The 27,946-nt window shown below is 43.0% G+C and overlaps 2 protein-coding genes across 8 annotated transcripts in view; one reads left to right on the top strand and one right to left on the bottom strand.

Annotated features, from left to right (window-relative positions):
• LOC103177957 (VRK serine/threonine kinase 2) overlaps positions 1-979 on the top strand; it is a 144,147-nt gene extending 143,168 nt beyond the window's left edge. For 4 of the 5 annotated variants that reach the window (XM_042332933.1, XM_007892379.2, XM_007892380.2 and 1 more), the window contains one exon: positions 46-979. In XM_042332933.1, the coding sequence (XP_042188867.1) occupies positions 46-495 (450 nt within the window). In that variant the 3' untranslated portion in view covers positions 496-979. The remainder of the gene's footprint in view (positions 1-45) is intronic. The other variant, XM_007892381.2, reaches the window with a different exon arrangement.
• On the bottom strand, positions 717-27,886 carry fancl (FA complementation group L). 3 transcript variants are annotated; one of them, XM_007892383.2, is made up of 15 exons: positions 27,830-27,886; positions 26,195-26,295; positions 22,800-22,858; positions 18,942-19,002; positions 17,880-17,936; positions 16,456-16,553; positions 13,367-13,463; positions 11,538-11,606; positions 5,509-5,659; positions 2,722-2,805; positions 2,573-2,618; positions 2,367-2,448; positions 1,734-1,850; positions 1,574-1,645; positions 717-777 (listed from the first exon to the last, which is right to left on the bottom strand). In XM_007892383.2, the coding sequence occupies exons 2-15, from the start codon at positions 26,285-26,287 to the stop codon at positions 742-744; spliced, it is 1,122 nt and encodes a 373-aa protein (XP_007890574.2). In that variant the 5' UTR covers positions 26,288-26,295; positions 27,830-27,886; the 3' UTR covers positions 717-741. The 3 variants fall into 3 exon arrangements, with proteins under 3 accessions (XP_007890574.2, XP_007890573.2, XP_042188868.1); XM_007892382.2 differs by lacking the exon at positions 27,830-27,886 and adding an exon at positions 27,664-27,680; XM_042332934.1 differs by lacking the exons at positions 717-777; positions 1,574-1,645 and having other exon boundaries at positions 1,740-1,890.
• Between the last annotated feature and the right edge of the window lie 60 nt (positions 27,887-27,946).

The raw sequence follows: 27,946 nt of genomic DNA, 5'->3' as shown, positions 1-27,946 counted from the left end.
ATTGTGAACAGTTACTATAACCCGTATAATATCCTTCTGCCGCAGGTCGTCAGAACAAGCCCCAAAGAAAAAAGCCAGAAAGAAGTAGGTTTGAACGCAGCAAGAGAAACACCGTCCAAGCAAAAACCATTACAAATCAAGAGAGCGAGCACTACAAATAAGGTTGAATGTTTACCCCCGACGCGAATCACTGAAAGGAAACCAAAGGCCACAATGACTGTTGAGGACAGGTCGAGAGAAACTGTTCAGAATGAACCGAGAAGGGCTGCCGAAGACATAAGAGGCAGCGGTCAAAAGAGTCGTTGGGACATGCTTGACGGAACAGCTGCCCATCATTATAGACTTGGCCAGGGATGGACGAAGCTAGTTGATAGGCATAGCAATTCTGCAAACGTAGCACACGATAAAAGCAAAATCAAATCTAGCATCTACCGATATGGTGCTACTGTTCTTCTCCTAATGATACTAATAGGTCTCGTGCTGCTGTTTTTGTAAGTACTGTTAAATTTTAAACACTTTGGTCCTGTACTTCTTTTGTTCACGAAAGCTGTTCCTCCTCAATTGCATCTTCAGCCAAATTTGAAAACTTCAGACTTGCTGCCAAATTAACCTGTTGCAGGGTGAAGGAGTGAATGCAGATGTCGCATTACAGTTGAATGGGATTTTATGAGTAGAACGTTAAAACAAGTGGACATTTTTATTCGCAAAGCAAGAATCTTCCCTCTTCAGAATCTTTAGCAATCAGGATTTCTTCAGTGTCATCTTAACCGTAATGGGCTGAGGAGAGAGGAGAAAATACATAGATTAGAATAGCAGCGCGACCCTTCTAACACACTGCTTTATAAATTTAAAGAGGGTGATGGTGGGGGAAGGATGATGCATAGAGTTCAGAATAAACTAAGTTCCTGTACTCTTTGAACAATTGTTATTTTACTGCTTCAAACAAAGAAACTAATAAACCTGAAGCACACTCTCTGTATTTCCGTCTACCACTTGGAGTATACAGCACACCTTACTGGCCTCGGGAACCAAGTGCTTCCAGTGAACAAACTAGTAATACTTCAAAGCCTTTCTTTCCAAGATTGTGTCAAAACGTTTCTGTGAAACCAGACGCTCAATACACAGGTAGATAAATAGCTGTTGTGTTTTTTTTCCCCCCCTGTAAGGTACAAATTTACCATAACAAAAAAAAACATGCAGCATTTTATACAGCATGGGGGTCACCTCAAAACGCTTAACGCAACAACAACAACAACAAGATTCCATTTATTGAGCACCTTTTACATCGGGAGGACGTCCCAAGGCGCTGTACAGTTGGGTCAGGACCCGAGCAGGGGGGAAATGGTCAGGGTGAGGGGAGGGAAGGGAGGGAGCGAGGAGGGGGTAGAGAGTCGAGAGGGGAGCTGAAGGCACGATCAAAGAGAAGTTTGAGCACCTGAGCCAGGGTGGTGGTGGGGGGAACAAAAGATGACCGAAAGCGCAGTCAAAGAGGTAAGTTGTTGCATATCGGTAAAAACATTTTGCTTCTCTTATTCCTGATCACCACCTACCCGTTATAGCCGTGGCTTCTTACCTTGCTACAGTATGGACATTCTCCAAAGATGATGTTGAAGCTTTGCCTACAGGAAGGCAGCCCTCGTAACCACTGTGGCCAAAGAGCAGTTGAGTAAGTTATTCATTGAGAAACACACAAAACAAAAATAATTCAAAAGATCACCTTGAATCCCACAAACCTCCAAAAGACATTCTTGATGGAACGGCTGCCCACATCGGGGGTCGTCACACACCTGATCAGGGATGGAGGAAGCTAGCCGGTAGGCATAGCAAATGCCACACTCCACACTGAAACTCTGCCATTTGGGGGCAAGGCATAGAACTTTTAGAGATTACCTGAACGACACAGACGGAACAACAATAACTACGTAAATTTATGTATCGCCCTTCACGCAGAATACAGCTGGAATGCTGAACCGGCCAAATATTTGATTTATTCAGATTTGTTTCCCCCCGTGAACATCAACATAATCTTCAAAACAGCTCAAACTATTAACTGGAGTTATCTGTATCCAATATGATGTGGAAGGTGCTAAACCAAAACAAAAGGATTCCTTTTGTACTATTCTAATCCCCATTCCTTTGCTCTACCCCTGTACCCTCCACATGTATATTCTTACTCTTCAAAGGCTCCACTTTCTCATTAGTTTCTCGAGCTCCAAAGTATTCGGAGCACTAGCAGTTTGTCGGGGCAACGTCTGCAGGCTTCACGTAGCAGGATCCCATTTTTAAAAGCCTCAAAGGAAACCCATTCTTTGGAAAGGCAAACTGAACTCAGTTCCCTCATCACACAAAATGCTGTGGTAACTTACAGACTTCTCGTGAGTGGCGTGAGACGGGAAGTCGATCTCCAGCACCTCCCTCAGGTTCTGCAGGACACTGCACTCTGGATTCCTTAAAGGCAGGAGCAGACTAGTCAGGAACTGGCTTTGTTTATATCACGAGAGATCTAAGGCCAATTTTCTGTCGGCAAACACTAGCGAAAGAAAGAGCCCATTAATGTTGGAGTGCTACTTACCAAAGATGCATATTAGTGTTCAGCTTATTCCGTAGGGGAGTCACCACTGGAGGCAAATATGTGTGTAAAAGTTTTTTTTGTTAAATATCTTGAAGCCGAAATAACACAAGTCTGAAATTTCTTAATGATTAGCGGAGAAAGTCACTTACCATGATCGGCACCGAGGAAGCAGCACTCCGGCAACATTTTAGGATGTCTCGGGTCGACCACCAAGTTTATTGAAACGTTGTTGCCTGTGCAGCAAATAGTAGTAAAAATCAACTCAACTACATTTATCTATTTGTTAATGGAATATTTTTCTCGCTTGTTTTTAAAAACTTTTTAAAAAAAAAATTGCAAAGTTTCAAAGTTGTCTGAAGTAAGTCATGACAATCCTCACATTGATCGAGCGCCTTTCACGTCAGGAGGATATCTCAAAGCGTTTCACTGGAAGGATTCACTGTAAAGTGTAGTGATTGAGTTTTGTAGGCCGTACAAGTACAAGTAAATGCACAAGTAACCCAAGCTGGTCCAAATTTCATCTCTTCAAACTCAAAAATCATTACAACACTCTTGCAAAACAAATATTTTTGCTTTGAAACTTAGTTCCAGCTTTTTCAAGAAGAAAACCTCTCCCCCCACCCCAACACCCACCTTTGTATACACTGTGATAGTCTTTCAAAAGTTTATAATAATCCCTGAATTGGGTATAGTGCCTTTCCCGTCGGGAAGTCACTTCACAGGATTTAATGTGAAATGGAGTTACTGTGCATTTGTAGATAAACACGGTAAAGCAGCCCAATTGGACACAGCAATGTCCCAAGAACAGCCATGAACCAAATGACCAATTATTTATTTGGGGGATTGTTGGCTAGGGCACTGGGAGAAACTCTTTATTTTGAGTCGTGGTGTGGGATCTTTATCATACAGGAAAAGCGCTAAACAAATGCACATGTTGCCTTTGTTCCAAATGACGCCTATTCAATGCATTTCAACAAAGCATTTGTCCTACATCTATCTACGAAAGCAAACAGGGGTCAAGCAAGGAAATCTTTCCTCTGCAAAATAGTAGCCGCGTAATCACCTGATCGCTAACAAGTAACAAACAAATAAAGTTCAAAAAAAAAATTGGTCACTCAATCAATCCATAACTGTTTGTGGGGCACAGCTGCACACGTTTCGCTCACAAAATATAGTCAATTCACTTTATAATACATTCTTTGACGTGCTTTGAGATGTCTTGATGGGATAAGGCGCTATATCAAATGCAAGGATTATTATTCCAAGTACAGTCACTACACTTTCCAGTAGTATCATATGAAGTATGTGGAAGGATTTTGATGAAGTGACAAGGCTCCATGATAATTGAAAGGTTTATTTTTAACTCTGGAGGAATCACACATAACTTTATGCTACCAGGCGAGGTTAGATGACTATCAACCTCTGGCTGTTGTGCACGAGGGAACTCGAAATGCCAGATCAGAAGGGATCGCCATTTCTAAAACTACCAGTGAAACTTTTCTTTCCTTTTATTTTTTTGCCTGTGAACAAAAGTTTTTAGGTTGATCAAAAATCTGAACTCTGCTGAAAAACCAAATAACACACAAAAATAAAAGTCCCCGTCACTCATTCCGTGACTCCCTGAGCACTCGTGCCCATGATCAGAGACAGAATGCAACTCTTTTGCCAAGGGAGCTGTTGTGTAGGTAAATTACTTCTTACAGGTCTGTTGAATTGGATATTGGAGGTATAATGTATGCAGAAATAAAAAGGAATGCTTCAGGAAACAGCTTCAAAACTGGTTGCTCCCTCGAGTGTTTGTGAGAAAGTTGTGAAGAGGATGGGATTTTTTTTTAAAAAAACCCACAAAATCCAAGAAGGAAAGATCTTGCGTTTTTGTAGATCTTCATCACATCGGAATGTCCCAGAATATTTCACGGGTAATTTTGGTCGAGCGTAGTGTCTGTACTTTTTTGTAAGCAAGCACGGTAGCTACCTAATATAGCCACCCGTCTCAAGACCCTCCGCTTTGACCGTGCCTTCGGTCACCATCCTATCCCTCCCCTCCCCGCCCTCCACTCCCCCTGGTCCCAAACAACAGTTCGGGTGCCGTGCCGTGACTGTCCAGCGTGTCGGGATGTCCTCCTGCGTTGAAAGGCACTAAACAAAAGTAATTCTTTGTTGTTGCACCAGCTAGGTCCTGACAATGAATAGCCACGAGGTGAATGACCAATTAATGAGGGAGAAACAATGTGAAAGAGAAGCGCACACCAGTGTGGGAGGGAGACAGAGGCTAATTTAGAAGTACAGTATTATGCAGTTCCAGGAGGTTAGGCTGACCCTGGCATCCCCAGTGTTGAGGAAGCAAGACTCTTATCAATACAGGGTATCTTTACACTGCGTAGAAGGATGGGGTTGTGGACAAGCAATAATTAATGTTTGATTCCTCTGTGTTCGATGTTCAAGCCATTTTAGCAGCAGTACGTGACAGGCAAATAACTGATAGGTCTGAGCTCTAACCAAAGGCAAATTGTATCTGCTTAATTCTAATACAGAACATGAATAAGCAATAGATGGGCTCGTGAAGCTGCAGGTATTTATGAAAAATCCTTCATTTGATACAGCCCCTTTCAGGTCGGGAGGACTTCTCAAAGAGCTTCACAACATTTACTGTAAAATGTAGTGATTGTGTATTTTGTAGGTGAACGCAGATGCTGACATGTGGACAGCAATGTCCCACAGACAGCTGTGAAGTGAATGACCGGTTTCTTTTTGGCCAGGACACTGAGAGGAACTCTTTTCTCTTTTCAAATAGTGCCATGTGATCTTGAATGATCTCCGAACAGACAGATGAGAGCTAAGGGTTAGCATCACATCCGAAGGATGGATCTGTAGGATCCATACAATTGTTAATAAAGCTATTCAAGGACAATTAGACGATATAAGAAAACTGGTACCTATGGCAATTCTCCGCATCATGGCGCTACGTGTGGGCTTTTCAGGATCCAGCACCCAGGTCTTCTCATCTAGCTCATCCATGATATCCCAGAATTCCTTCAATGACTCCAAGGCTGCCAGAAACTGACTGTGAAGGTTCATCAGTGAGCTCTGAAAAGGGGGAAATAATAACACATTAGATATGTATATCGCCTTTCAAGTCGGGAGGACGTCTCAAGGCAATGGAGGGTCAAGGATCTGCACCCGAGCTGGAATCGGGTGGGATGGAGAGCAGGGAGGATGGGGGTAGGAGGGTGACCGAAGGTGCGGTTGAACAGGAAGATCTTGAGAGGGACCCTGAAGGAGGTAAGTGAGGGAGCGAGGTAAAGGGACTGTGGGATGGAACTTCAAAGGGTCGGGGCAGAAAGGCTGAAGGCCCGAGCTCTGATTGTGGAGCAGGCTGGGTGGGGAACATGGAGCACACTGAATGAGGGAGTGTATAGGTAAGTATGGAGTTAGCAGGTGACAGAGGTAGGGAGGAGCAAGGCCATGGAGGGCTTTGACAGTGAGGACAGGCATTTCAACTCTAAACTCCTCCAAAATGAAAGGGAAGGAAGAACAAACCCAGAGCATGTAAATTGGCACCATCACAGGAATTTAATAGTCATTCTTAAAAGCAGTCTGAGTGTGGACACTTGAATTCACAGCCAATTCCACATTGGACTCTTGTACATTGGATCAAGTCACATTCTTGCCCGTTGCTAGCATTTTGATATGGCTTGTTGATCATATTTAGGGGTACTTTTGAGTAATGGAACCATTTACAATCGCAGCAAAAGAATCAGTCCATCGAGTGTATGTTGGTGCTGGATCATCCACTGAAGTTACGTGCATGGGGCGAGTGGGGGTGGACAAGGTGAGGGGTGGTGTAGGCACACGGAGATGACAGCAAATGAACCTTCCCAGTTAGTTCCTGGCTAGTTGACGCTATGAGGGGGCACATCCAAGGCACAACGGAGGCTGCAGCCAGCCAAAGAGGAAGGTTAAAGACAACCTTTGACGCCCAGAATGCTCACGATATCCTGGAGTACAGCGGTCACCAATCCTCAGGGCAGAAAAGGAGATGAGCAGAGATCTGAGCATTTTAGAATAATCTCACCCTTGCTGTATGATCAGAAGTGCCTCTTAAGGTCACGCATTTAATCGCTCCAATCAACCCTTGTGAAAACAAAGAGCTCACTGCTCTACTGTCATAACTCACAAATTGACCGATTTTGTTTTTACTGGCAGCTTACAAGGATATATAACATTATTTTTTAAATACTGTAAAATGCCACCATGATACACATTATGTCTAAAAAGGAAGTAATGTAGAGTGCTTCAGCTATAAATGCCAAGTGTGCATCTCTTACCTATATTTAATTACTAACAGTTTACAAACAGCTGGCAGGCCTCTGCAACTACTTCCTGACAGACATCTGGGCACCAAAATACCATTGCAATTCACAACAGAAAATAACGTGCTGCGATAAGGATATAAAAGTCCATAGGTGCCTAAACCACCAGGACCTTGGCACGAGTTGAGCACAGACTGATGGGCTGAAGATCCTCTGCTGGCCGTTCAGGATCGCAATATGGAGCGAGTTCTCAGTACTAGTCCCAGCATCTAATTACTATACTTTAGCACTCAATTGGTAGTCTTGTTCAGAGGCCACTAGGGTGGCTGGGGTGGGAATAATAGTGTCACAATGGTTCAGCAGAAAGTTCTCTTGAGGTTGCATGTTGGGTCAGAGTACTGAGTTTTCTTCTTATGTTATTATTATTCACAAAATACAGTCAATCCACTTCACAATGTATTCTGTGAAGCGCTTTGAAACATCAACGACGTAACAAGGCACTAAATCAAATACAAGGATTATTATTTTGTAGGTGAACATATACATTTCACTGTTTACCCCCAGACATAAGAAATGTTGAAGTGTTCCATTTCACAGCATAAGTGTCCATTGCCAAAAATACATTTTTGTTAAAAAATAAATCTTCGATCACTCTGCACTCAGCAAGATTTCATTTAACAGAGGGCTCAGCTTCTCCTATGTGGCCCTGAGGCACTGAGGGCAACTCAAGACCCCAATTCCTGCCTAGGCTGAGATTAGTTAATTCAGCACAGACAGTGAATCAAACTTGCAACCTATATGGCTCAGTGCTGTGTTAAATGAACTTTTACTTTAAACAACATGCAAGGCTCAAGGTTTCTGCAATACTTTGTTTTTACTTTTCATCAACAAATACCCAATCCCTACCCTTCATAGTAATATCACGTGAAGCATTTTGAGACGTCTCGATGATGTGATTAAGGGCTGTATCAAATGCAAGGATTAGTTTTGTACTGTTACATTTCGGTGAATGACTTGGCAAAGAAAAAACACTGCAATTTACTTATCAATTGCAACTCCTGCAACTTGCTTAACCTGTGGTAACTTAATAGCTATATTTTTGGAAGACAGGAATATTAAAGCCCTCCCTCCTCTCACCTATTTATAATTCACAAATGCAGTAAATTCTCCTTCCAAACTGCCAATTTCAAAACAAAGCCCAAAATGTCGGTGTCCCTCCGTGCCCCGACAGTCAAGACATTCTTCTACCAAACTCCACAATTGCTGCCTTTGATTGGCACCTGACTTTGCCTGGCCAAGTGCCGCTGTCTCTCATCACGGTGATAGACCGCAGGGTCAGATTCTTTACTTGGTCCGTCCAGCTGCGGGCTTTTCCTTTAATGTAAACTATTCTGAAACGTTTAGTCTGCCTCAGCAATCTTTCTGCAGAAAGTTTATTTATGGTTGCATTACAGTAAAGTGCCTCCATCTGCAGAAATCCAAAGCAAATACTGGTACCCTTCAGCCTGCAGTTAGACCAAGGAGCACTGGTGTGTTCTGCATGATCTGCTGTCAATTTTGGTTCTATAACAGTACAAAAGTATTTTAAGTAAACGCTCTCTCTTATATATACATACTGTATGTATGTGTATATATTACACACTTAAATCATCTCTCAGACACTAACATTTTCAATGTCATTATTCGATCTTATCAATTTTACAAAGAGTTGCAACCACTTAAACACCTTGATCTAAAGCAGATTAATATTTGAAGGTCGACAGTCTATTTGCACATCTTATGGAAACGAGTTTCTTCCCCTTCCCGACAGACAGGAGCATGGTACAATACATATGTGACCCACATTCCATTCTTGAATGCATCTCATTATTATTCTCACTTATAAAACTTCATTGTAATCAATTTTAAACATCCCAAAACATCCCTTGCTCCATAAAAGCACATGACCTCTGAAGAGCTCATGACACATACAACAATAATCCTTACATTTGATACAATGCCTCAAAGCACTTCACATGGATTTCACTGTAAAGTGCAGTGATTGTCCATATTGCAGGCTGATGCGGCAGCCAATTTGCACACAGCAATGTGCCACAAACAGCCAGTTTTCCTATATAGTTTAGTTGTTCTTATCTGGTGGTTTGTTGTCTGGGAGAAACTCCCTTCTTTCTTCGAATAATGACACTTTAAGGTCCACCGGAACACATTTAGTGAAAGACGGTATATCTGACAATACAGCACTCCCAGGCACTGCTTTGGAGTGTCAGCCCAGACCATACGAGTTCAAAGCCCCAACACTGTGCTTGCACCGAAAAAAACCTGTGCAGGCGAAAGCAGTTGCAACAAATTAAAAGCTGTCCACTTCTGGCCTCTTTGCCGTGCAAGGCCAGATTCCTTTCTTTAATGAAGCAACACACTTTCATATTTGCTGAACACTAATAAGTCTGTTTCACAGGAAACTGGCGAATATGCAGCAGAGGGGGACTCTGGGCCACACGCCTTTGAATGCCTTTGGCATAGAAACGTACTTTGAACACAACCCCGAATGCCGTCATTTATAGCCCTATTTTAGATTCACATTCATCGTGCACTAGGAAAATTGCAGTGTTCTGGTTTCGAAAAAGCTGCCCAAACTTTTTTTTTGTTATTATAAAAAAAGAGGCATATGCAAAGGACAACCATGTTACACTGAGCGATTAACCTGTAAGAGATTAACCCTTTGCCACCAGGAGACGTTGCCCATGAACTTCAACAGAAGATTCCCTTCCCCACACGCTTGTGCCGAGAGCAAAAGGTTAACAGCGTTGCCACTTAATGAAGCAGTCTACTGAGATGGTATTTACATATGGGCAAAGGCCACTTTGCCCTTGATTCTCATTCCTCACGATTCACAACGTGCCATCTGAGCGGCAAAGCCCTGGCTTTATCGGATCACGCTGTGAAACACCTGCACTGGCGATCAGGCTTTGGCTTGATGTGCAGAGACCTGCCATCATCTGCTTGACATTGCACAAGTTATAATTATTCATCTGAATGAATGTGTCAGAGCAGCAGCAGCAGACCTCTCATCATGGCAGCAGAAAAATACATCAAAACATTATCATCCCAGCAGGACGACAGGGACCATAAGGAAAATTATGCATTTCAATATGGATGCCATGTAAAAATGTCAAGCTATAACTCCTCCAGTGAAAAAAAATCTTTCTGTACACCTTAATTAAAATTATATTTCAACACCATGATCCACTACATGTTACACGGTGAGGTGGATTTAAGTCTTGAAAGTGGGAGGAGGGGTGGAGGGTGCACAACACAAGGCAACGACGAGGTTGGCACAAACTTAAACCATTTTGAGTTTTAATACCGGATTTCTACTGCAAGGAACTGGCTGACCACAAAGGAACAGAAGGCTTGCTTGGCCGACAGTTCTTACATTCTCTGAAGTTAAGCAAAGACCATAAGAAGAGAGCACATCAGATGCTAGTCAGAATTTGTGTTAATATGAGAGATTTGCAAAATATCCCACACGGTGAAATGCCTTTATTCATAATTTGCACTATTTTCCACATGCCTGGTAAAGAGTGTTTTTTTTTTTTGGAGTGCGTACATTGATTGCACTTTCTGTGATGTTTACACACATCGCGTCATTCCTCTTTAAGGTGCCCTTGGTTACACGCTGCCTGCCCTCAGTTTTAAACATCCTGCCTTTGATCTGTGTGCAGGGAAATACTTCCCCTACATTCTGTCATTTCAATTAATTCAGGTCACCTCTTCTGATTGCTTCGCACACAGGTCTCCACTTATTTTCATAAGAAGCCCTTTGTCCCGTCTGCCTGTAGGCAGCGAATTCGAGTTTTAACTTGTTCAGAACGTGGTCGATCCATTCTTTGGTTCAGCTGCATTTTTAGTATTCATTTTAACAGTACTTTTTAACCGTGATATTAGTAAAATGAATATTTGATGTCAGGATGACAAAGCCTCTGTATAGCAATTGCCTCTGTATAACAAGGTTCCTATCTATATTCAGACCATGTTGGTGTCCCTTGACATGCCATTGAGAAAGTCCTATGTCAGTATTTTGAGCTCACAGTCCAAGCTGATACTCCAGTGCTGGTGGAAGTGCTGCATTGTTGGAGGTGCTGTTCTTTGGATGAGTCCTGGCCAACAATGCACCCAGTGAAATTGGTGATTCATTCAATGGTTGTGGGACATTGCTGTGGGCTGTTTGTGGGACACTGCTGTGCACAAGGTGGTTGCTGCATTTGCCTACAAAATACACAATCACTATACTTTACAGTAAAATCCTGTGAAGTGCTTTGACACATCCTCCCGACATGAAAGCTGCCATATCAAATGCAACGTTTATTATTCATTATTATTATAACATCAGTTTGAGATAAGGAATTACAAAATACACAATTCACATTCAATGCCAAACACTTTCCAATTTAGGCTGCAGGCATCCTAAGCTTTTCCTTGTAAAGATGCTCATTTTAACAGTAAGTTTAGTTTGAGGAAAGGACAGTTTTTTGGTGTAATCTACAAAGGCAGAAAATGTCCTCGACAGGAAAAGCATGGTACTGGAAAACAGATAAATAACATTTTCTTAAAAGTAAAACACAGTAAAGCTATTACAGAAAGCAGAGCAGTACCTGTTGTGTCCATGAAATGACAAACGGAACAGGAAAATCTGTCAAGCAATCAGGTGGTTCAGCTGGATACTGGAGATAAAGGAGACAGGAAGTAAGGAGCAGCTCGCTAATGTTTTCACCACTGCCCTAAAATGTAAATGATCCAGGCTCTGAATTTGGGAAAAACTGGCAGCAGAATAAGAACTTGTAGCTTGTGGATTTCTTTTTTAAAAAAGGTACTGTAAGAAGCCGGTAAACATTAATCAGCAGGTGCAGACATGAATGAATGGGTTTTTAAACCTGTTCATTGACAGGCACCTATGTGCACTTTTGCACTGAAGGACTCCTGAAAGAAAATGGCATTTCCCATCGCATTGGTCACCTAAATGTGAAACCAGTGAACTCCCAGGCTGCCCTTTAGTCCATCAGTTGCCTCTTCTTCACTAATCTATACAAAGATACGAGCATATATATATCAATGGGAAAAGTTATCTTTGTGTCAGGAATTCCAGCCTGGAGTTCCTCCGCCTCTATACTTTCGGTCACCACAAAAATATCACATTACACAGTCACACCACTTTATAACAAAAACAGAAGTCGCTGGGAACACTCAGCAGGTCAGGCAGCATCTACGGAGAAAGGAAAGGGAGTCAACGTTTTAGGTCCAAGACCCTTCATCGGAACTGGGGCATGTTGGGAGGGAGAGGCTTTTAAGGACTAACAGAGAGGTGGGAGGCAGGGCAAGGAAGACAAAGGAGAAAATGGGGAAGAGGACAGGGTTAAAGAGGTGTTAATAATGCAACACAAAGGGGGAAAATTGCAACAAAATAGGCAGACCAGAGAGAGACAAAAAGGTGTGTCTGGGACCCAGATGATGTGATGTTAGTAAAATGAATATTGGGGTGTCAGGATGACAAAGCCTCTATATAGCAATTGCCTCTATATAACAAGGTTCCTATTTATATTCAGACCATGTTGGCGTCCGTTGACATGCCATTGAGAAAGGTTGTGGATTAAAGTCCTATGTCAATACTTTGAGTACTTTCAATTTTAGGCAGGCAGCAAGGGGCTGCCTAAAATTGAAGTAAATACAAAATATTGGAGTATATAAACTCAATGATAGCAAGTTCTGTGGGGGAGATTGAAATGAGGGCTCATCACATTGCTCCACTTATTATAAGTAAGTCGTCACTACAGATCTAGAACATTGTTAGGGCTTATTTCCACTTTAGGATGATCTTACAGCCCTCTCCCATAGAGGCAGGGTTAGTTGAACAGTTTTGGTTTCCAGACTAGATTGATGATCTAGAAAAAATACTTAAAGATCACTTAGTTTTAACCTATCTCTCTCCTCTCTTCCTTCTCCTCCTTCCCACCCCCCACATGTAACCAAGCATTTGGTTAGTTCCTGTTTTCTCTCTGAGTTTTTCCAGTAGGAAGTTTTGGTTAACAAAAGCCCATTCTCCAATGGCTGGAGGGATTTCAATGGTTTAACCTAGTCATTTTGCCCCTCTAACATTGCCACTGATTCAAGAAGAGTGACCAATAATGAGCATTGAAAGCATTATACTGAATGCAACACCAAGCTGAAAAAAATAATAGGAAGCACAGCCACAGACTAGGTTATTGTGGGTTTTAAACAAATCAGTTCAACTTTAAGAAACACCCAGAATATTTTCAATTGCTATGTAGATTCAAGCTGCCACAATTATCAAATCTGTCTCCAAGATCTGCTATATATATATAAAATATATAAACATACATACATATAGACACACACACACAAACACACACACTATTTCTAAAAGACACCTGACAGTACATCTCGGAATCCATTAGCAGTTCCTCACCTTTGATTTTAATTTAATTGCGATCATGTGTTCTCGACCCACTGAATCTTCAGTCTTCAACTTAATGGTCCTGAACTCTGGATCCATATAAGCAAGTCTGGGAAGAAAATATATGAAAGGTTTATGAAATCAAAGTCTACTAGTGATTTGATGTGTTTGCTTTAGTCCTATTAATCTGAAACTAATATCAAAAAGACAAGGTCTCGAGTACCAAGCATTTCTCCTATCGCAGATTTACTGCTGTTAATACACCAGTCTGCTGCTTAATGTGGTCGTACATCACTAAGTTATTTACGACGTGTGTCAAGGCTCGCGCTGTGGTCAGTGAGCACCGTGTTTCAGTTTTCCATCATGGGAACCTTTGGCACACACAGCAGGTTTCTGTCAGCCTTTACTTATGTACACATAAAACTTCCTGTCACCCCTTTGATCAATTTTTGCAGTTTTTAATACTGTATTATGCAAGCCAGGAGTTTTTTTTTCCAAAAGAAACACCCTACAAAATTTGTTAGTTTTTATACTGCCCCTTTCCCTATTAAGCACTTCCTCCTTTAATGAATCTGCGCTTTCAATTGAACTCACCACAAAGTATCATTTGTGCATGTGCGGCATTGCTCAATTTCCTCCTTTATGGTACTTTCAATATTGCCGATAAGTCTCCAAACAACAAACTCATTAATCTGGTTCATTTGCTCTCTTTAGACGTCACGAGCAAATTATAAACCTATTGAAGCAGCACCACTCAGCTCCTGACAGCACTGTGTGTCATTGACTGCAAGTTCTGTAGCAGCACATTTAATAAATTAACTCGGCTTTAAAGCATTTGCTGTGCCGTATGCTTTGCTCTTTGAGACATTCAGCCTATCTGCGCATCATAGTTTGTTTAACACTGTCCTGCGCAAACCCAGCAAAGCCCAGGTTTGACTTTTGATGTGCGAGTAGTTGGCTGATCTCAGCCAGTATGACAGTGAAATCTCTACAACTTGCCTCTGCTAGACAATTACAAAACACGTCAAAGGTTTCAATGTCTGAATACTAACCAGTGATCCTCACTAAAAAATGACTGGATAGAATGAGGAGCTATAAGGCTAGGCTATAATGGCCCTATGGTATGAAACAGTTCTGCTCATTTGCCGTGACCAAGTACACATCTAAAGGTGTGCTGATGGCATCTGTACAATTGTATCACATTGCAACAACAACAACAACAAGATTCCATTTATAGAGCGCCTTTCACGTCAGGAGGACGTCCCAAGGCGCTGTACAGTTGGGTCAGGACCCGAGCAGGGGGGAAATGGTCAGGGTGAGGGGAGGGAAGGGAGGGAGCGAGGAGAGGGTAGAGAGTCGAGAGGGTGAGCTGAAGGCTCGGTCAAAGAGAAAGGTCTTGAGACCGGCCTTGAAGGAGGAAAGGGAGGAGGCGGCGAAGGCACTGGGGGATAGAGTTCCAGAGCCTAGGGGCTGAGAGGCTGAAGGCCCGGCCACCGATGGTAGGGCGGTTGGGGCGGGTGATGTGGAGCAGACCGGAGCCAGAGGAACGGAGGGTACGGGCAGGTAGGTAGGGGGATAGTAGGTCAGAGAGGTAGGAGGGAGCAAGGTCATGAATGGCCTTGTAGGTGAGGATGAGGATCTTGAAATCGATGTTGCCTGACATTGCAAGTCAGGATGATCCCTGCCTTCAACAATTATACCCCATTGCAAATCATGCAAGTCTCTCCGTGCCTTTAAACACTGTGCAACACTGCAAATCAGACAAGTCTCTGCCTTCAGCAATTTTAGCTCACTGCATTGCAAGATGGTCCCTGCCTTCAAAAGAAAAGAGAGAAATAAAATGACTTCAGATAGATTTCAAGTCAGTTTGGGGTTGAACAAAGATTGAAAAGTGGTCATGTATATGGTGATGTTGCCTGAAAACGAATCTCAATGTGTAAAGTGCACTGTGTCCAGGGAACATGCAAGTCAAGTCTTTCCACCCATCCTCATCCATAAGTACGGGTGCCCATCCAGCAGTGGAAGCCCTTGGAGGCGTCCTCCTAATGTGAAAGGCCTGCAAAAATGTCAATGGTGTTGCATAGCGTGGAATCCAGTAGCTCAGTAGTTAGAGCACTCGCCTCGCAAGCGAGAGACCTGGTTCGATTCCCAGCAGGGAGAAATGTTGGGCAACATTTCTTGCTCTTAGCACCACTGTTTACCTAGCAGTAAGTAGAAACCCAGTTGTTAATCAATTGGCGGATTGTTTTTCCGGGGGTAATAATTTCTTCTAAAAAAATGATAATAAATTGGTCACTCAGTCCACAACTGTTTGTGGGACACTGCTGTGCACAATTGGCTGCCGCGTTTCTCCTACAAATACAGTTACTACACTTCAAAATCCTGTGAAACGCTTTGAAACTTCAACAGCGTAATGCAGCACAATATCAAGGGATGATTATTAGGAGTCTTCCTGTTCAAGTATTTTTTTTTTTTAAAATGGCTCAACACATTTATTTAGTGAGCAGGAAGTCATACAAGTCCCAGATTCAATAACTGGTGTATGCAGGTCAGCTAATCTCAACTGGGGTTTTTACAATTGGATTGAGTCGGGAAGGAGCAGGGTAAAAGGTTCCCACTCCCGACTGCTGTCCAACAACTGTTGCTAGAAAGTTCCCATCTTAGCATCAGGATCAGGCTGGACACTGATGCTGCTGCAGTCAATCAGTCTTTTGATACCCAACGACAACAACTTGCATTTATACAGCACCCTCACACAGGCTGGCTTCTTGGAGTGCTTAAAGTATCAGACAATCAGCAGCAAAGCTTGCATGTGAAAAAAAATGGCAAACTCAATAGGTCGAGACCAGTGAATGTGGAACTGCATTCATCTGAAATATGATACCTCTGACAATGCAGTGCTCTTCCAGCATTGCATGGAGTGTTAGCGTAGACTACTGTAATGTGAACTTAAATTCCCAATGTTGAGGCTTGAACCCACTACCTTCTGACTCAGAGGCGAGAGCGCTACCAACCGAGTTAGGCTGACATGGACTCAACACTTAGAGTCTATACATGCAAAAAAAAACTCACAATAATACACATAAGGAAATGGTTCATACTTATCCCATCCCAAGGTTTCAATTTCTTTGATAAGTTGCGTGTAGTACTGTGGAGGAGGTGGTGCATGCAGATCAAACTTATTCCTCAGTGCAATTTCCTAGTNAAAAAATGGTTTCCAAATTATGGCAGGATTTAAGAATTTTCCCAAATCTTCAATTTTAAGAGAAGGTACTTTCTCCTGACGTCATGGCCAACAATCCTCCACCAAGCTTCTTAAACTCAGGCTCAATTTAGAGGCCGGTTTTCCTTCAAAGGAACTGGCCAAATTAAGTCAGAATTGAAGAATTTTGTAGTTCTCAGCTATCTTAAATATTAAGACAAAATTGTCTTGCGGGCTAAGGCTAGGTGGAATTTCGGGCTTCCTGGAAGCACAGGATTAAGAATCTTAGCCACAGTAAAAAAATAAATGTTGACGCACACTCCAACCAGCCCCAAATTAATTTACAACAAACCTAACAAGATTTGAATGAAATTCCTGCACCTCCCCAACGACTAGTTTGATTTGTAATCCCACAAAGGAAAAGAACAGCTTGAACCGTTGGGCTTTAGGGTCCTGCGATCTTGATACAGGAAACTGGTTCCTATTGTGCACCACTTGCTTATTCATTATATTCCAATTTTATCTTTCACACTTAAGGCAGTGCAGGGATTGCAAACCAGGTGTTGTACAAACGAAACATCTCGTATGTATTTTACGAGCGCGAATCCTCAGTATTACTATCTGGGTCACCAACTGCACAATATTGGTTAATTTTTTATTATCTATACTAATAATTGTCGTATTTGGAATTGCGCCTATATAAACGTCAGAACATCTAAAAACGCGTCACTCCTTCAGTGATAATCGCTGTCAAGTGCAGTGACTGCGTATTTGTAGGCCAACATGGAAGTGATCAGCAACATTCAAAAGGGGCCGTTAGACACACGGAGTCCTGCACTTGAGGTGACATGTAGAAGGGGAGTAATTACAGCTGAGAGAAAGAGATTCATTGATACTCTTACTGGGCCTAATACACCGAGACCTAGGAATGTTGAATGGGCTATTATTTGATGTTATTAAGAACGCTGACAGGATTTTTAAAAAATCCACCATGGACACAGAACTCCGAAATTAATTTCTTCTTTAAGCAATTGATAACTCAGTAAAGGGTTTCTCACGGAATGACGAGACCGTTTTAACTCACTTATTTAAAAGATGCAACAGCGAGTCAAATGAGCGCAGGAATGCTGCGGTCAGAGAAATGAGTCATAGCACCAAGACAAAGTACAGTGTGAAATTAATGAACAGATCATTTCAGCGCAGGAGCTAAGTTTCCATTTCTAAAAGGACGTGTTCCCTCAAAATGTAGGCTTTAAAAGAGAATGCCAAATTAGGACCAGAAGCTTTGAGCTTCATCCCTAGACTAAGGTTGTTATAACTCACCAAAACAGTCTTAAACTCCAGGATGAAGCTGACCAGGTCAGAGGAGTGTTGCAGTCTCTGGTGGAGGAAAGAAAGATGGGTTAAAATGATATTCAGTAACTGGCAGCAAGAAAGAAAAACTTGCACTTTATAGCACCTACAACACTGAAATGTGCCAACGCGCTTCAAAGCAGCTACTGTCATGTGTAGTGACTATTTTTGTAGGCACGTATAATTATAAAATTATAAGGTCGATCAGTCACGCTTTTAATTTCTTTGACAATGCATTTCAGACATATTTCTCGTTCCTTCTGGATTTCAGCCATCATTTGAGACAGGGCTAAGTGACAGAACCCTCAGAGTAGTGTTCTCCTGGTGTCTGATGGCAACACAAAGAAACAAAAATCAGTACTGTCCATGTGATAAACAAAAAAATGGACACTGACCTTCAGTCAACAAAGGCTACTTGGACTTAGTGCTGGCATCTAAATGCTGAAATCACACTGCAAATGTCTAAGTGAACTGATGTCTATGCAAACAAGGACCAACTGAACTGAAAAATGTCACAAAGGTGAAATGTAAAAGAGTGAATAAGGTACTTAGAAACATTCCTTCACGTGAAGGCTTCTATATAAATGCAAGCAAACTGCAAGTACAAATAAAGCTTTGCTAAAATTGTTAAAAGAAATGCCTATTTCTCTGGGTTTTGGCCCCAACACATATAGCAAATATTAATTGTGCACCTTTGAGTTGCAATCTAAATGTAAGGATCATTATTATTTCATCTCACATCAGAACTACAAAATTAGCAACAGGAATGGAAAACGGAACAGAAGAAACTCAAGACTGAAGCAGCCAGTGTGACCTCTCATGTTTATTGGACATCCTACTGTGGTCTGTCATCACAAAAGTAAGTGTTATAATCGTACGTTTTTTTTCTTAAGAGTTGATTTCTCTTTCCCCACCCTGTCCCCTCCACCCCATGCCGTTCAGTAAGATGCCAATTGAATTTTACTCTTTAGCGCCAATTTATGGCAATCAATGTAAAAATTTTATGTTGAAACCATTATATTTGTACATTACCTGTTTCACAACATGCTGGTAGCCACGCAAGACCCGTTTTAACTGCCAGCTGCACTGGAGTCTTCAAAAGTGGTGGAAAAAATACAAAAAAAAGGAAAGTTTAGAAAGCTTGTCATGCCCAGGTTGAAAAGGGCAAAGTGTTTTTTTTGGGGAAAACAATAGATAAATGCCAGACTTCATAGGGTGAGGAGCAGGAACCACACATAAGGACTACAAATACACTGAAATACACTTGCTTTAACAAATCAAGAGCTGAGACATCAATAGGGGAAACGTGCTGGGTTCCATTATATATTTTTTGAAAACTAAATCTTTTAACAAACAGATTTTGCTTAAAGCTAACTTTGGAGAACAAACAGTACATCGCGTTTCCGTCGATCCTCTGTGATGATCTGTGCAGCTATCAAACAGAAACGTAGATTTGAGAAGCCAAATTGAACACGTTGGTTCATGACCAGAGTGCAAAAATTGAGGTCTCCTTAGTACTGAGGTACTGTCCTTGCTTTCTTTATGGTGTCTAAAGAATTCTGAAGCAACAATGTTAAGTAGTACTTTCTGTACTCGGACATCACCAACCGTCGATAAAGCCATCTCGGACCACCATTTCATCTCCCTCAACACCTGAGTACCCCTTCCCAACCCTCCACCATTACATACCGTCCATGGAAAATAATTTCCTCCCTCTCCCTCTCCACTGCCCTGGAGTCATCTGAACTCCTACAACTCTGGCCCTCACTGACCGATCTCCCCTCCTCACTCTCCTTTCTCCAAAACTCCCTCTCCTCCATTCTGGACTCCCTCACCTCCCGAACTGCCTCATACTCCCATAAATCCCCCTGGTACACCAGCCATCTCCGTTCCCTCAAGGCACAAGTGCGAGCTGCCGAACTCGCCTGGACCAAATCCAAACTAACGGTCCATTGGCAGATTTGGCTTCACCACACCAAGACCTGCTGCTGCGCTCTTGCCTCCGCCAAATCCTCCTTCTACGCCAAGGTTATCTTGGAGGCAAAGGACAACCCCCGAGGGGATACATTCAGCCACCTCAGCCTCATCCACAGCCACCTCCACATCACCTCTCCCTCATGACCCACCCCCACCCATCCCCCCCATCCTCCAGTACCTGCACTGTCACATCTTGGCCCTCTCCTCTTTAATATCTACATGCTCCCCCTTGGTGACATCATCCGCAGACATGGGGTCAACTTTCATACATATGCGGATGACACCCAACTCTATCTTTCTGCCTCCACCCTCAACTCCAGGACCACTGCTGTCCTGACAGACTGCCTGTCGGACATCAAGATCTGGATGAGGGGAAATTTCCTACAGTTGAATGTGAACAAGACTGAGGCCCTCCTGATTGGCTCACGCCAGCGCCTCAACACCTCAGGCTCTGGCAGCATCAACCTCCATGGTTGCACTTCAACTCACCAAGCCAGTCAGGAACCCAGGTGTCTTGTTCGATCCTCAACTGTCTTTTCTCCCCCACATTCAAGCCATGACCCGCTCTGCCTTCCCTCACCTCCGTAACATCACCCGATTCCGACGCTATCTCACCCCTCAGGCCGCTGAACCTCTTGTTCATGCCTTCATCACCTCCAGGCTCGACTATGCAAATGCCCTGCTTGTTGGCCTTCCCAACTCCTCCCTCCACAGGCTGCAGATAATCCAGAACTCTGCAGCCCATGTCCTCTCCCGCACCAAACTCCGTGATCCCATCTCCCCCACTCTCGCCCAACTCCATTGGCTCCCTATCCTTCAGAGGGTCCAGTTCAAGATCCTGGTCCTCACCTACAAAGCCCTCCATGGCCTCGCCCCACCCTACCTCTGCAACCTCCTAACCCCCTACGAACCTGCCCGTTCCCTCCGCTCAGCCGGCTCCGGCCTGCTCCACGTTCCCCGACCCACCCACCCCACCATTGGCGGGAGAGCCTTCAGCCACTTTGCCCCCAACTTCTGGAATTCCATCCCACAGTCACTCCGCCTCGCCCCCTCCTTAGCCTCCTTCAAGTCCCGCCTCATGACCCTCCTCTTCGTCCATGCCATCGGCCACCCCCCTTCCCTTCCCCTCCCTTCCCCCCCCCAGCCCCAGCTCGGGTCTGAAATGCTGTACTCTGTCCAGCGCATTGGAACGTCCTCCTGATGTGAAAGGCACTATACAAATGTAATCTTGTTGTTATTGTTTTGGTAGGACAGCACTGCCCAATAGGCCCTTTGACTTGCAGGGTTGAGGAAGTGTCTACACTTTCAAGTCCACAGCAACTGAAACCCAGAATCTTTCCAACCCAGTCCCAGCACTTAACCAACTGAACCACCCAATATGGCAAGGATTGTGAAATCTCTGGGGACAATAAGAGATCCTGAACTCTACATTGCAGGTTTTCTGGACCAGATCCAAAAGACAAGTTGCAAATCTTAGACCTAAGAATTGTCTAAAACAACATTTCATTGGTTTTGAATATGTCAACTGATTTTTCTCAAAATATTACACAACATATTAGGTCTTCAGGAAAGGAACACACTCACAATTCACTTTAAAAAGGGTCCAAAGTCATAGCACGGACATGATGGGCAGAACATTTCTATGTTTCTAATGAAAATATAAAACATGGCAAAAACGCATCTATGGGTTGACTAGCGACTTCAAAACAACTGGTGCAACAAGTTAATTCATAAGTTAGAAGTAAAACCATTATCGAAAATCAACACAAACTAAAAGCACTCTATAAATCAATCTTTCCTCTGGTTTGTATTTGCAAAAGCGTCAACATAAAACCTAGTTTATCACGTCATGCTGGGATTGACATTTGAAGAAGCGAACATTATTTCTTGATCGCTGGGCAACTTACAGATCTGGATACCAATTAACAACAGACTGCGAGGCTGTCAGAGGAAATATGAAAAGTAGAAACATAGAAATAGGAGTAGGCTATTCAGTCCCTCGAGACTGTTCCCCCATTTTATAAGATCATGTTACTCAACCCTTGCCCCATATCCCTTAATTGAGAAATCTAGTTCAGAATTTCAAATAAATATAAAAAATCCTTGGGTTTCTGGGCCTTAGACTGGTATAATACCACACCTCACCTAGTCCAATCTCATCTATGGTTACTTTATATAGTTACTTTATATAGTTCTCAACAGTGCTGGTCTTCAATAAACAACAACAACTTATATAGTGCCCTTCACACGAGGTAGGGTCTTGGAACACTTAAATATTTCTGTAGCACATAATACTTTTTTTTTTACAAAATCATGCGTCAAGGGGAGCGGAGGGAGAACAGTAATAGAGGCATTCAAAGAAAAGCCCGCATGATGTTGATCAAATGGTTTCACTGCAATATATTAGACTGAAATATATCAAGCACAATTTGAGGTGCAACAAAATTAGGCAATTACTGCTTAGGAGGTCTTTGCAATAGGCGAGGCAGAAGATATGAATCTTAATTAGAACCGCAGTCAAAACTGAACTAAAATTAGCAACTTACAGACCTGGAAAAAAATTGTCTGGTCGATCCCAAAGTTTTAAAAAATTACCTATACCCCTCAATTGAGCTATTTGACAAACCTCTACTTAAAGTCCCCTAAACATCTTAAAATAAGATAGAATGAGGAAGTAGAAAGGCAAGATATTTTATTCTATTGGTGCAGTAATCTGTCAACTCAACACATTGAAGTTCATTTCAATAAATATTCTGTCAAAACAATTGGCATTTAACTCTATGCATTCAAAAGCTGGCTTTTAGAAGGATTTTGAAAGCAGAGGATGAAAAAGAGAGAGCATCTGCATGGAGGAGGAGGGATTTCGGGAGAGTTACACTGAGCAAGTGCAAATGCTGCAATTATCATCCGTACCTTGCATGCCTTAGATGTTTCTCGTTGGGTAACAATATTCTTATGCGAAAGTCCTTTTCCTGGTAGACACAAAACTTTGTTTTATTACTGTATCACGGTAGTCACCATTAATTTTCTTCAGACAACATGATAGAGCTGTTCCATTTATCAAGTCTTTTGAATGCTGCGTTGTGAACAGAGAAAGAGGTACTGTAAAACGATGAACCTAATACAATACAAAACATCTGATAACAGAGTCAGTGTATCTCCAGCTCTCTGGAGAGGTATCATTAAATTCTATGGTGTTCATTCAGGGCAGCAGACTTTGCCCAGATGATAATGGAATTAGCAGTTCCCAATGCAACTGCTCAAGCACACTATAGTGCTATTACGTTGAACTGAGCAAAAGCATTGTTGTATATCTCTCTAGCACTCAAAGAAATACAGCATTACAATAGATGCTCTCAGATGAACAATGCACACTCTGGGAACTACTGGATCTGCCGACAGCTCTGTAGCAGCAACTCTGGAAAGAACCAATAAAAAGGAGTCTGTGTGAGAACAATTCTTGTAAATTGGACTTTTGATCAATTGGTACCACAGATGTATGTATATGATCACGATAGAACCACTCCAATCGGGTTTCCGTACCGCCCATAGCACAGAAACGGACTTGGTCAAAGTGACAACATTTTGTCCATCTGCCTCGTCATCCTCCTTTACATTTCTGCTGCCTTTGTTACGTTGACCAGTTTATCCTCCCCCACCATGTCTCCTTTCACCTCAACGTTCATGGTTCTGTCCTTAAATGGTTCAGATCCCGCCTTTTCAAAACTCTGCCGCCTGCACACTTACCCGGACCAAACTCCATACCACATCTCACCAGTCCTCTCCAGGTTCCACATCACCAAACAGATGGACTTCAAGAAGCTCATTCTCGTGTTGAAATCCCTTCACCCTCTGGCACCTCTCTGCTCTCCTCACTCCCCAATCCACCACCCGTCACCTCCGCTTGACTGGAGCCGGCCTCCTGCTCGTCTCTCAAACCCTCCGTCCCACCATCAGAGGTCACGCTTTCAGCCACTATGCCCTGAAACTCTGGAACACTCTATCTCAATCCCTCCACCTTGCCTCCTTTCTTCCCTTTTTCGAGTCACACCTGAAAACCTTCCTCTTTGACCATGCTTACGGCCACCTTCCCCCATCCCCGCCCCGGTACGGAATCAGGCTCCGACACTGTTAAGCGCTCTGAAACACTACCCTCCTTGGAGGACACTATATGCAAGTTGTTGTTATACCTCTCACACCACTTCATCTCCACAAATGGTTTCTCCGCTAGCCCCAGCACCGGCTAATGGGGCGTTCCTCGGTCCCCTCCTTCAATATCTATATGCTTCCTCTTGGTGACATCATCCAAAGACATGGGGTCAACTTCCACATGTATGCGCATGACACCCAACTGTATCTCTCTCTGCCTCCAGCCTTGACTCCAGGCCCACTGCTGTCCTGACAGAATATCTGTCAGACATCAGTCTTGGATGAGAGCTAATTTTCTTCAGTTGAACGTCAACAAGACCGAGGCTCTCCTGATTGGGTCCCATCAGCGCCTCCTCACCTCAGGCACTGACACATCACCAGCCATGGATGCATATTCCACCTTAACTAAGCTGGTCCGGAACCTTGGCGTCTTGTTTAACCCTCAACTATCCTTTTTACCCCACATCGTTGCCATCTCCCTCTCTGCCTTTCCCCACCCCCGCAACATCGCCCAGCTCTGCCACTGTCTCACAACACAGGCCGCCGAAACCCTCATATACGCATTTTCTAACATCCAGGATTGACTATGCAAACTCCCTGCTTGTCGGCCTCCCCAGCTCTTTCCTCGGCTGCAGACCGCAGGCTGCAGATCATTCAGAATTCTGCAGCACGTGTCCTCTCCCGCACCAGGCTCCGTGACCCAATCACCCCCATCCTCGCCCATCTCCACTGGCTTCCCATCACACAGAGGATACAGTTCAAGATCCTGGTCCTCACCTTCAAAGCCTTCCATGGCATTGCTCCCCCCTACCTCTGCGACCTCCTAACCCTCTACCAACCTGACTCCTCTCTCTGCTCAGTGAGCTCCAGTCTGCTTCATGTTGGCGGGCGGGCCTCCAGCCACTCTGCCCCCACCACACTTTAGGAAGGATATCAAGGCCTTGGAGAGGGTGCAGAGATTTACCTGGATGGTATCAGGGATGAGGGACTTTAGTTATGTAGAGAGACTAGAGAAGTCGGGATTGTTCTCCTTAGAGCAAAGAAGGTTAAGGGGGGATTTAATAGAGGTGTTCAAAATTATTAGTGGTTTTGATAGATTAGATAAAGAGAAACTGTTTCCACTGGCAGGTAAGTCGATAACCAGGGGACATAGATTCAAGATAATTGGCAAAAGAACCAGAGGGGAGATGAGAATTTTTTTTTTTTAAAAAAAAGAGTTGTTACGGTCCTGGAATGCTCTGCCTGAAAGGGTAGTGAAAACAGATTCAATAACAACTTTCAAAAGAGAATTGGATAGGTACTTCAAGAGGAAAATTTGCAAGGATATGGGGAAAGAGCAGGGGAGTGAGACTGATTGGGTAGCTCTTCCAAAGAGCCAGCATAGGCATGATGAGCTGAATGGCCTCCTTCTATGTGGTAATATTCTATGATTCTAATTAGGGTTGCCTTTTTTGTTTTTTGATTTTTTAAAATTTGACAGATATTATTGACACTTTTTTTTCAGGTTTTTAAGCAATCTTTTCAACCAAAAAAGCAACAGACTTGTTTTGAAACGCTGGTTGTAAGGTAGCCACAGACCTCACTTCCTGTGTGCATTTTTGTAGTTCAAAACAACAAAAAGACAAGCGAACAACGCACTATGTTAGATAAAGGGAATGCACCTGGGAGTAAAATTGACAAAAACAGATTTTTACTGGTTATAATTGGAAACTGTGAGGGCCATGTTATAACATTATGTTCTGTGCTTTGTCAAATTATTTGCACCCGAGACCTGCCTGCTATATTCCTAAATTATTTGGGTGATGCACATTGCAATGGAGGAGCTGGGCAGGTCCTGAAACAGTTCAATTTAGTTTACAGGGCCAGGAACTTTAGATTGTCCAGTAAACTGATCTTAAATTGCTTATCCGACAAGTATGCAGGAATACCCAACTGGTACTGTTCCAGATCAGCTCTCAGGTGTGGAGGAAATGGGTTCTGAGTAATGAAGGTGAACCAAGGATTCCTCTGTGCATACACAATGTAATTTTACAACTATATTATTTCCTGCTCTAGCTCAGGAAGCACATCAGCACAAAAAAGTTCTACCCATCTATTTAAAACACAATTGAATGTTATTAGTACTGGCATGTGCCAATCATACTGTTACATCATTGTACCTTAACGGTAATAAAGCCATCGTACACAGTCTTCTCCCTGTTTTGAGGCAGCAGAAGTGGGCACTGATCAATTAAAGCATCCAATTCAGCCATGCTCAAAGCTGTAAGGCAATAGACATTTCAGAACGGTGACCATTAGTACCAGAATACTCAAACAAGCTAAATGTGGCATTTTACATTTTTTTTCAATTGTTGCATGTGTTCCCATTAACAGTAGATGCAGAAATGAGTGGGCAAGCTACCTGAGAACACATGTGACAGTAACTGATTGCTATGGAACTACCAGTCAGTCAAAGACTTTCATTCAATTAACATCACAAATTGAACCATAGTGAAATTAAGCTGCAATTATAACAGACTAGCTGTCAATGCATCATGTATCAACTTCTTTTACCCCTGATATTATTATAATAATAATTTGTGTATTTAATATAGCACCTTATCACATCATTCAGACATCTCAAAGTGCTTCACAGAATTTAATAATAATAATCAATCTTGCATTTGATATAGAACCTTATCACATCATTGAAGTGCCTCAAAGCATTTCACAGGATATACTGCAAAGTGTTGTGTCTGTGTATTTTGCGGGTGAACACGGCAGCGAACTTGCACATAGGAATTTCACACAAATAGCCATGGAGTAAGTGACCAATTTTATATGGGGAATTGCTGGTCAGAACACCGGGAAAAAACTCCCTTCTCTTTTCAAATAATGCAAGGGGATCTTTAGCGTTCACCTGGACAGGCAGATGGGACCTTGGTTTAACACCTCATCCAAAGGACAGCACCCCTGTCAATGAACTGCATTGGAGAGTTGGAGTATACGGTTTTGTGTCCCTGCTTTATGAGTGAACCTACACAGTGAGTGTTCAAGATTATGGGTCCCGAAGAAGTGTCATTAAATACAAGCCTGATCATGTCCTAACTCAAAAGCCACAGGCATCTATTTCCATGAGAGGTTACTAGATAATGATCAACCCAGGTAGAGTTTACTTCCTAGCTCAAAGGCACTAAAGCCTTATAATCTGCCTGGCTGAGAACAATTCACTTTCACAAAAAAAACTAAGAATTAAACCAGAGATCTCTGTGCTAGATTTAGCTCATTTTTACACAAAATGGTGTCTTTAACGAAATGATCTAAGGCTTAGCCATCAGAGAAGTTCTGTACTTTTTAAAATGATTTATAATGCACTAAAACAACAAGAAGATTCCATTTATAGAGCGCCTTTCACGTCGGGAGGACGTCCCAAGGCGCTGTACAGTTAGGTCAGGACCCGAGCCAGGGGGGAAATGGTCAGGGTGAGGGGAAGGAGCGAGGAGGGGGGTAGAGAGTCGAGAGGGGAGCTGAAGGCACGGCCAAAGAGAAAAAACTTCTATTTAAACCGGCCAGTTATTCGCTGCCAACTTTTCTGTAAAACATCAGCCAGAGTTTCTCACTGCTTTAATTTCTCTAACATTTTTAATACCAGCCTGAGTCTCTCCCTCCAGCAACATTGCTATTAATACCAGCCAGTGTCTCGTTGCAGTAAGCTGCTATACCAACAGCAGTGAACCTCCAGCTGCAGTGATCCCCACCCAACACCGCTTGTAAGCACAGTTTGTGCACACACACTCACACACACACACACTCACCTGGCTGAGCAGTGCTGAGTGATCCCAATGCTCAAGGTTTACAAACTTCCCGCCGGCGCTTTTCCGTCCGCAACAATCGGTTCCAGTAGCAAATCAGAAGCCGAGTTTTGCGGCGCC

This window comes from Callorhinchus milii, unplaced genomic scaffold, assembly GCF_018977255.1.
Source record: "Callorhinchus milii isolate IMCB2004 unplaced genomic scaffold, IMCB_Cmil_1.0 Scaffold3, whole genome shotgun sequence".
In the NCBI taxonomy this organism is placed as follows: domain Eukaryota; kingdom Metazoa; phylum Chordata; class Chondrichthyes; order Chimaeriformes; family Callorhinchidae; genus Callorhinchus; species Callorhinchus milii.
Note: the sequence above shows the minus strand (reverse complement) of the source record. Positions and strands in the feature narration are given on the sequence as shown.